Below are 10818 nucleotides of genomic sequence, written 5' to 3' on the forward strand. Positions count from 1 at the left end.
ACATACCGACAGCACATCCTGTTATTTGCAGTGTCAAAAGAACAAGATTTGAAAAAATTGTCTCCGAATAATTTTCTGAAAAAGTTAAATGTTTCATATATGTAACAGGGTCATATTTTGGGACTCTGTCAATTAATGTTGGTGAAGAATGTCCTGATCAGTGTCTTGATTGTTGGAAGTTTTTAATAAGTGAGTTTATAGTTTTGGTTGTGAGATAATGTAAATTCATTAAAATGTTTTGGGGGATGGATTTTCAGTTGTATGGGTCTGGAATTGTATTGTCCGGATTATGGTGTTTTATTTTAGTGGTTGAAATGTCTTAGTTCTTATATGGGTTTACTTTTAATATTTTTTGGTATAGTTGAAAGGATAACTCGTTGGACTCTTTATAGTTCTGAAGGTGGTCTCTTTCTGAAATATTGTTTATCAGGTGATTAGTAATTCTTTGTCCTGGTTGGTTATTCAGAAGTTTAGCTGGGATAAAACTAAATTACACGCATGCATCAGTACCACATGTTACAGATTTAGTGAAGGTCAATACCGGCTCTTTTCCACAAATGGGTAAGCTATTTAATTTAACTTTCTTGTAATAGATGACTGCAAGTGGACTGTGAGTTTCATGAGTGTTTGATATATAATTATATATGTAATTCAAATACTGTAAGGTAAAAATTGTAGGATGTGTAGCCAATAGAACTGTTGGTTACGAATATATGGATAATGGCAACTATTGTATTTTCAGGGCCAACTTGTCGAGCATAAATGTATTTTGTGTTATAGTTATGTGTAGTACCAACAGAAATGGTGTTTAATGGTTATGGTGAATTGAAATACATCTAGATCGACCAACATCGACTACGCGCTTACGCGTTTCATTTAATTGTTTTAAACTGTATCATGTGTCATTTGTGGATTATATAAACTTATTTAAACCTTATCGTGTTGTCAATCAAGAAATCTATTTTCCCGAACTAAGCAGGTTCAATCTATCAACTTTACCACACCATTGCAGGTGATGGAAAGGGTAGGTCTGCAATAATGGAGCCCCCAGGGAGGAGTAGATTTTCTTGGTTGTACCAGCAACAAGTTGAACTGTTTAGTTTTCAATTAACTTATCGTTAGACTTTAAAGTGAATCCGATGGCGTTTAATTACTGACATTCAAATTTATGTGCACATTATCATCAAGCTTGAATTCTCGTGACTTTGTGACAGTGTTTAACCACTGGAACTGAAATTATAACAGATTCTGGATGAAGATTGGAACTGTGTAACAGTGAATATTGAACATTAATATTATGAACTATTGATTAATTTAGTGTTAATTTGATTAATTTAGTGTTAATTTGTTTGTTTTCATTTATTTTTAGTGTCGGTAAACCTGGTATGTATGGTTGTAAGTATGGATGTTGACAGCACTAATAAATAAATAGGTCAAGTTTAAATAAGTTAGGGCATAAAATTCCGTAACTATTGATAATCTTAGAACATCATTCAATACACATTGCATTATACTAAAATATATAACAGTTATCCCAGTAACACTATAACTTGTATTGTCTTTATTTTATCAACAGTGGAGTTTTTTATGTAGAGTTTAGAGTAGTTTGGTCAGTTGATTGGTTTGAATATGTCGGAGGAAGAAGTTGTGGTCTTGGGTAACACACTAAGAAAGTTGGGTCTTTTTCCAAAGCGTATAGGTAAGACTGAAGATGACGTTGCTGAGTGGATGGAAGATGTTTTGAAATCTAAAGGTAAGTGGCCGGTTAAATCGGATGATGAAACAGAGTCGTCTACTAAATCAAGACCACCAGTTAATCCGATGCCGAAGTTGTCAATGTTTTATGGTGAACCAGGAAAAGGTGAAGTTAGTTACGACCTTTGGAGATACGAAGTAGATTGTTTAATTTCAGAAGGTGTATATGATAACCATGTAATACTGTTGGCTATTCGCCGATCACTTAAAGGGGAGGCCGGTAAGGTTATAATGCGGTTAGGTCCGCATGTTGATGTTAAAACTGTCTTAGCCAAATTGCATAGTGTTTACGGTACATGTGAAGAAGCAGAATCTTTAATCGGACTCTTTTACAGTGCTAAACAATATCCATCTGAAACGGTTACAGATTGGGCATGCCGGTTAGAAGATATATTCGCAAGAGTAACTCGAGAGGGTAGTCCAGATCCTAAAGAATCCGATGAGACATTAAGGAATGTATTTTGGCGTGGATTGTTGCCACACTTACGTGATTTGTCTGCTCACAAATATGATAAATCAACAAGTTTCGACACACTACGTGTTCAACTTCGCCGTATAGAGCATGATGTTAACCAACGAAACTTATCAGCGAGTACCGCTACTTCGAAGCCAAATCCTTTTAACATGATACATACAAAGTCTTCTAATTCTGAATTTCAGGAACTTAAAGGGATAGTTCACAGTATTTCTTCACAAGTTAGTGGATTGAAGGATCAAGTTTCGCAATTAGCTTATAAAGTTGACAGACCTAAGGTTCCACGATGGCAGTCACAAGGAAATGATTCAAGAGGTGAGATGTCAAATAATTTTAGTAGTAATAACCGGGATAATCGGCGTAGTAGTCAAGGACCGGGACCCAAGTGTTGGGCTTGTGGTCAGTACGGTCATATTAGGTTGGGTTGCAGAGCAGCATTTAACCAGAATCGTTCTTTAAACGTTCACAACCTCAGGCCAAGGGAAGCGCCCTGGGGTACTCCACGCAGAGACTTCCCAGAGCGACGTTGAAATCGAATTTTGTAGTTGGTGAACCTAATGAAGCCAATGTTAAAGTTGAGGGAAATTGTTGTACTGCACTTTTAGATACTGGATCAACTGTGTCTACTGTAAGTGAAGAGTTATATAATTCTAAATTAAAACATTTACCTTTACAACCGCTTAAAACTATGTTGGATATAGAATGTGCTGATGGTAAACCATTGCCGTATAAAGGATATATTGAAGCAGATTTACAGTTTTCAGAATTGACAGATGAAACAATAACTTGTATTTTATTAGTAGTTCCGGTGAGTAGATATAATTCATTGGTTCCGGTTTTACTTGGAACAAATGTATTGACTCTTCTGATGAAACAATGTAAAGATGAACATGGGAAATCTTTTCTCCAAAAAGCGAAATTAACCACTTCTTGGTATTTATCTTTTCGTAGTATGGATTTATCAGAAAAAGAATTAGTCAAACGAGATTTCAGTTTAGGAATAGTGAAAAGTGCCTCAGTCAATAGGATACTAGTTCGTCCAAATTCTCGTATAACGTTACCATGTTATGTTGATAAAAAGTTACGATACCCGAAGGTGTCGGTGATGGTACACCCATGTCAACGTTCCAGTATTTCATCTGATTTAGATGTTTCTCCATCCATAATGATGTATGATTACAATAATACAGATTATATTTCAGTTAACGTTTCAAATGTGTCTACAAATACTATTGTTATTTCACCCAAAGCTATTGTGTGTGAACTACAGCCGGTAAATATTGAAGATAACGAAGTTACTTCAGATGGATCCAATGCCTCGGTCTTAAATAAAGTAGAAATTGACGAAAGCGATTTATCAGAGGAAGAGATAATTCAAGGTAAGAATCTGTTGTTAAGTTTTGACGATATTTTCGCACATAATGATCTGGACTTGGGACATACATCCAGAGTACAACACAGAATTGAACTTATAGATGAACAACCGTTTAAGCAACGGCACCGCCGTATACCTCCATCGATGTTTACTGAAGTAAAAGATCATTTAAAGCAGTTGTTAGCATGTGGTGTTATAAGAAATTCACATAGTCCATGGGCATCAAACGTGGTACTTTGTCGTAGAAAGAACGGTAAATTACGCATGTGCACTGATTTCAGACAATTGAATAATAGAACGATCAAGGATTCGTACGCTCTTCCCAGAATTGATGAGTTATTGGATCATTTAGCAGGTAACAAATTTTATTCAAAGTTAGATATGAAGTCCGGATATTACCAGGTCGAAGTTGCCGAAGAACATAAGGAGCGTACCGCTTTCACAATTGGTCCGCTTGGTTTTTATGAGTATAACAGACTTCCTTTTGGTCTTTGTAATTCTCCCGCGACGTTTCAGAGGCTTTTAGAAGATTGCTTAGGAGATCTTCATTTGACGATATGTGTAGTGTATATTGATGATTTGATTATTTTTGCAGATTCATTCGAGGAGCATCTACAGCGCTTAAATAAGGTTTTAGAGCGTTTACGTCAGTGTAATTTAAAATTAGCACCTGATAAATGTAGTTTCTTTAAAAGACGTGTAAACTATGTTGGACATGTTATCTCTGAAGCGGGTATTGAACCAGATCCAGAGAAAATTGAGGTGATCCAAAAATGGCCACGCCCATTGAATTCTGTCGAGGTAAGAAAATTTCTTGGATTTGCTGGTTATTATCGTCGTTTTGTGAAAGATTTTTCGAAAATATCAAAACCTTTATCTATTTTGATGCCCACAACGGGTAAGAAAAATAAAAGTAATGTTTCCGTCAAGTGGAAGTGGGATATTGAGCAGGAAAATGCATTTTGTGAATTAAAGGATCATTTGTGTAGTTCTCCAATTCTTACAAGCTGTGACTATACGTTACCATTCGTTTTACATATTGACGCTTGTCAAACTGGTCTGGGTGCAGTTCTTTATCAGAAACGAGATAATTTATTGAAAGTTGTGGCTTACGCGAGCAGAAGTGTGAATAAATCGGAACAAAATTATTCTGCTCATAAATTGGAATTTTTAGGGTTAAAATGGGCCGTTACAGAAAAGTTTCATGATTATTTGTATGGGAACAAGTTTGTGGTGTATACCGACAATAATCCATTAACCTATATTTTGACTTCCGCTAAATTAGATGCAACAGGTCATAGATGGCTCGCCGCTCTTTCTGCGTATGATTTTGAAATAAAATACAGACCCGGGAAAAATAATTTGGACGCCGATTTATTGTCAAGATTACATAAAGAATCGGAATATATTTCACATGAACAGGTACATGTAATTTGTAATTCTATTCAGCCGAGTAATTATGCCGAATGTTTAAGTATATCACCAGAATTAGTGCCGGAGGTAAATTTAGGTCTAAATGGTATGACACCACGTGATTGGAGAAAGGAACAAGCAAAAGATGCCTCTATATTGTCTATTCTTAAATATTTAAGGTCGGGAATAAAGCCATTTGACAAGGAGTTCAACAAAGAGGTCCAAGTATTATGTCGTCGTTTAGAACACTTAAAGCTGAAACAGGGAGTTTTATATCGATCTGTGGAACATGAAGGGGAGATAATTGAACAACTCGTACTTCCAGGTCATTATAGGAAATTAGCATTTCAGGCTCTTCACGATGATCTTGGTCACATGGGTAGAGATAGAACTATGGTATTAATGAGGGAACGATTTTATTGGCCTGGTATGGCAAGTGATGTTGAACTTTGGATCAAGAATTGTGAACGTTGTTTGAGACGAAAATCTCCTACAAATATCCGAGCCCCTTTGGTGAATATAGAAACTACTCACCCCCTTGAAGTTGTTGCGATGGATTTTCTAACACTAGAACCATCTAAAGGTAATTATCAGTATATTCTAGTTATTACAGATCTGTTCACAAAATATGCTCAAGCAATACCTACACGGAATATGACAGCTCGCACAACGGCTGAAGTATTTTTCAATAATTTTATAGTTCATTATGGTTTACCAAGTCGGATACATTCTGATCAAGGAGCTAATTTTGAGAGTAAAATTATTAAAGAATTATGTAGTTTAGTAGGTATGGATAAATCCCGCACCACAGCTTATCACCCGATGGGTAATGGGCAGTGTGAAAGATTTAATCGGACACTTTTGAATATGCTGGGTACACTTACGCCGGAGAAGAAAAATGATTGGAAAATACAAGTAGCACCTCTTGTACATGCATATAATTGCACACGACATGAAACCACTGGATTTTCACCTTTCTATTTAATGTTTGGACGCCACCCTCGTCTTCCAATAGATTTAGCGTTTGGAGTGAGTCGAGAAGTGTCTAATGTGTCATTACATTCGTATGTAAAAGCGTTAAAGGAACGGTTACAACGTTCTTATGAATTAGCGATTAAATCATCAGAGAATTGTAAAGAAAAACAGAAGACAAAATATGATCGGAAAGTTAAAGGTATTCGTCTTGATATTGGTGATCGTGTTTTAGTACGTACTTTAGCGTTTCAGGGAAAACACAAATTAGCTGATCGATGGGAACCTGGCGTTTACATTGTTGAGGATCAACCTAATTTGGAAATTCCTGTTTTTGTGGTCAGACCAGAGTCTGGGCGTGGACGATCGCGTACTTTACATCGAAATAATTTGTTATCAATCAATAGCGTTGAACCCGTGTATTTTCCGACTCCAAAACCGAGAAAGCGAAAAATAGTAATTGAGTCTAAAGTAGCTGCGGAAAAATGTGTTGAATTAGATTCAAGTTCTGATGAAGAATTTAGTTATGTGGAAGCCAATGATCCTGTAAATGAGAATTACCCGGAGGTTATTCTTACGGGAGGAGGGGAAGGTGATCATGAAATTATCGAGGATATTGTTGAGGGGGATCACAATACCGAGATATTTCATGGGGCATCTAATGACGCATCTGTAAGTAATGAAAATACTGAGGTAAAATCAATTGAAGTTAATGTTTCAGGTGACGCCGTAGATAATAATCCAAGTCCTCTACCGGCAGATGTATCTATTGAAACAAGACCTCGCCGAACATGTAACCAACCTCAATGGATGCAGAGTGGTGATTTTGTTATGGCTCAAATTAATAATCCGTCAGATTGGTATGAGAAAGCTAACTATATTCATTCATTACATCTTTCAGGTTCTTTAAGCAAAATGGCTCCAGAGGTTAGTACGGCATTGTTGTCGTTAATTACTGGTAAGTAAATGACGGGACGTCATTTTTACGGTGGGGGGAAGTATGTAACAGGGTCATATTTTGGGACTCTGTCAATTAATGTTGGTGAAGAATGTCCTGATCAGTGTCTTGATTGTTGGAAGTTTTTAATAAGTGAGTTTATAGTTTTGGTTGTGAGATAATGTAAATTCATTAAAATGTTTTGGGGGATGGATTTTCAGTTGTATGGGTCTGGAATTGTATTGTCCGGATTATGGTGTTTTATTTTAGTGGTTGAAATGTCTTAGTTCTTATATGGGTTTACTTTTAATATTTTTTGGTATAGTTGAAAGGATAACTCGTTGGACTCTTTATAGTTCTGAAGGTGGTCTCTTTCTGAAATATTGTTTATCAGGTGATTAGTAATTCTTTGTCCTGGTTGGTTATTCAGAAGTTTAGCTGGGATAAAACTAAATTACACGCATGCATCAGTACCACATGTTACAGATTTAGTGAAGGTCAATACCGGCTCTTTTCCACAAATGGGTAAGCTATTTAATTTAACTTTCTTGTAATAGATGACTGCAAGTGGACTGTGAGTTTCATGAGTGTTTGATATATAATTATATATGTAATTCAAATACTGTAAGGTAAAAATTGTAGGATGTGTAGCCAATAGAACTGTTGGTTACGAATATATGGATAATGGCAACTATTGTATTTTCAGGGCCAACTTGTCGAGCATAAATGTATTTTGTGTTATAGTTATGTGTAGTACCAACAGAAATGGTGTTTAATGGTTATGGTGAATTGAAATACATCTAGATCGACCAACATCGACTACGCGCTTACGCGTTTCATTTAATTGTTTTAAACTGTATCATGTGTCATTTGTGGATTATATAAACTTATTTAAACCTTATCGTGTTGTCAATCAAGAAATCTATTTTCCCGAACTAAGCAGGTTCAATCTATCAACTTTACCACACCATTGCAGGTGATGGAAAGGGTAGGTCTGCAATATATAGCCTCGCACATTGATAAATAGCCTACAAATTTGAGATATTTACGCGCCCCCACAGCCATTTTTATACCGATACTTGAATGTGTCGGATGCCCCGGATTGATGTTCTACCAAAATGATTCCAAGTGCCGCTTTAAAGTTAGATGCAAATCTGTAAGAATCTCTATGTTAGAAATTGATAGTATGTCGTCGAACAGATACTACATTCTAAGATACAATTATGCATCGTTAAAAATTGTCTGGTTTTAAAAGTCATCGTAGACTCGATTGTCTACCTAGCGAAATTTAGTGAGTATTGCCACTGGTTGACGGAATCTAGAGTATGAACTTTGATCCCAATTATTTAATTCCAATCCGTTTCTCACCTTGGTATTATTATATCTACTGAAAGAGAACCGATTTCAGACGAGCTATTTGATAATCTCGGTAACGAACAAGGACGTAACAGACTTTAGACATATTATACTTATAGGCCTAGTCACAGTTTGATGTTATTTCTGAAATATTTTCCACGTTACAGGCGCCTGTGCCTTGAATAGACTCACATTTGCGTGAACGGAACAGAACATTAGACTCGAACAATATGCCTATATATTGACAAAGCGTTATAATGCCATCGACTGGACGCCGGTCCTTGCCAGGCCCCCATCCTGCACCACTAACAAGGGTAAACTCCAGGCTGAAACCTTTGTACAGTCTGTCGGCCGATGACACACTCAATAGTGCTACTACAAACTGGGCGATTCACAATAACCGTGAATATGATAGTGGTGAGAGAGCTACTGGTATAAGATCACAGATCAGGAGTGGAAGAATGATGATATAATGGAATCGAGAGCCGAGGGCGCGAAAACATTTCAGACGGCTACGTATAATATTTATGTAACAGCTTTTGTAAATATGTAATTTGGTTGGGACTGGATCTGAGGGGGCGCTTACTTGATCTCATGGGGCAGGGGGGGGGGCTGCCCCTCACCCGCCCTAAAAATCCACGCCCGTCCTACAGTTTACGCCTAATGTATATAGCAACCCACCCACTGTCATCCGGTTATTCATTGAAGTTAATAATGGTTTATTATTTGTTCACATATAGGCCGAGTAAACACTTGTGTTCAGATTAAAATTCTCAACGTGAACAAGGAAGATCTTTTTTTTTTAACATGTTTAATGGTCATAGATAAATTTGAAATCCTTTATCCTGTTGTCATAATCGAACATTGTACTTAAACCTACTTTCGCAATCTCAATTTGCATATTTATAAAGACATATGAACGACATTTTAGTTCAGCTGGGCGCTCCTGTATAAATAATAAGGTTGAAGAATGCAGCTTTATCTGGTGTGAACAGACAGTCCGTGTAATCAAGGTTAGGATCCCGGATGTTCACAACAAGGAGACACAATACTCTTACCCCGTGAATAACACGAAGTTTAAATATTTCTATAGAGAGGGTGGCTGTGGTTCCAAGAATTAAAATTATCACATCCGTTTCTAATTTCTAGAATATTCTGATTGGGGACTTCCCAATGAACGTTCAACTACAGCATGAATCTGAAAATAAACCAGACAGTTTTTGATGTTCATATCTAAGTATACCTGGATAAACACAGGGGCGGATCCAGGAGTTTTTGGCAGGAGGGGGTTTGCCAGTCTCCTGTTAAGGACATTCGATGCCATTATCGTCTCTAAATTACGTAGGCATACATACACGCTGATTTTTTTTTTTAAAGAGAGAAATCCAACACCCTTTTGACGTCAATTTTTATAATGAATTAATAGAATCGCTGATGGAAAGCATTAATTTTCGTATCACATAATATATATGTCTATATCATTATCTAGCGCTTTGAATGCCCCCCCCCCCCGACTCGCCCCTGCAAAATCGACATGTCCTCATGCTGGCCAAGATAACGTACCGTAGAAGTTTCTAAAATAATTCTCGATTGTTGCAGTTTGAATTTTGGTGTTTTGTCTGTTAATTAGCAAAGGAAAACACAACACAACCTAGACGATTCAAAATGTCAAAGTCAATGACAAGACCCTTTGTTGCGACATAAGCAAACAACATATACCGAGTATCCAAATTCACCCCAATGACAAGATCAAAACAATACGATCAGCTATGTGAACATGTCACATTAGCCTACATCATCACACATGAGTCAAGCTACAAGTGACATCAGGTGTTCCGGAAGTAGTGCTGACCGAGTTCACAACAGATCAACCGAATAAAAAAGAATTTTGCACGTATCCAAATAGATGTGTAATTCATCATTATACTAATAGTAAGTAAACGGGTACTGCACCACATATAATTTACACAAAACCAAATCTACGGACAAGACACGATACGCAGAAATCACAAACAAACGTACACATCAAATTAAGTGAATGGATCCGGGGGCTAGCCGTAATTAAGCGTTGTACAGTCCCGGGCCTGTAGTTATACAGACTTCACCTAAAATTAAAAACAAACAATTCAGGAATATAACCCAGAAAAAAAACACTGTGTAATACCAGCACGAGTGCTATATGCCACATGAAATATAAATGTAAGCATATTGAAGTAACACTTTGGACAGTGATTTAAGGTATTATAAACGGTGAAAGTATTCTTCGTCTCCATACAGTATTGTTTACATTGTATTCCTGTTGATAGCATCGTTTGTCACGCAGTTAGTTTTTCTGCAATATTCTGCTATGCACTGGTTAATTGTGCATAATAAAATCGTCAGCCATGACGTAACGTTATGTAAACATAATTATTTGGTCAAAGTTGGAGTTTTGTTTTAAATGTAACGATATTGTTACGCAGTTAGCTATTGGTTGTTAATCGGACCATTGACCAGTTATAATTTGGAACAGAAATTTGCTTCCATTAAAACAGT

At 36.7% G+C, this 10818-nt stretch overlaps 2 protein-coding genes and 1 long non-coding RNA gene across 3 annotated transcripts; all 3 read left to right on the plus strand.

The window, feature by feature from the left end:
- Positions 1–104: 104 nt before the first annotated feature.
- LOC130012367 (uncharacterized) lies at positions 105–937 on the plus strand. The gene is made up of 2 exons (XR_008787809.1): positions 105–561; positions 743–937. It is a non-coding gene; the product is annotated as an uncharacterized LOC130012367 (long non-coding RNA).
- Positions 938–1091: 154 nt separating this feature from the next.
- LOC130012365 (uncharacterized) lies at positions 1092–7828 on the plus strand. The gene is made up of 4 exons (XM_056100166.1): positions 1092–1395; positions 1594–2545; positions 6892–6948; positions 7634–7828. Exons 2-4 carry the CDS (start codon positions 1630–1632, stop codon positions 7651–7653), a joined length of 993 nt encoding a protein of 330 aa, XP_055956141.1. The 5' UTR covers positions 1092–1395; positions 1594–1629; the 3' UTR covers positions 7654–7828.
- LOC130012366 (uncharacterized) lies at positions 2552–7828 on the plus strand. Its single transcript, XM_056100167.1, has 3 exons — positions 2552–3609; positions 4201–4406; positions 5198–7828. The coding sequence occupies exons 1-3, from the start codon at positions 2919–2921 to the stop codon at positions 5216–5218; spliced, it is 918 nt and encodes a 305-aa protein (XP_055956142.1). The 5' UTR covers positions 2552–2918; the 3' UTR covers positions 5219–7828.
- Positions 7829–10818: the final 2990 nt, after the last annotated feature.

This window comes from Patella vulgata, chromosome 4 (assembly GCF_932274485.2).
Source record: "Patella vulgata chromosome 4, xgPatVulg1.2, whole genome shotgun sequence".
Lineage (NCBI taxonomy): Eukaryota > Metazoa > Mollusca > Gastropoda > Patellidae > Patella > Patella vulgata.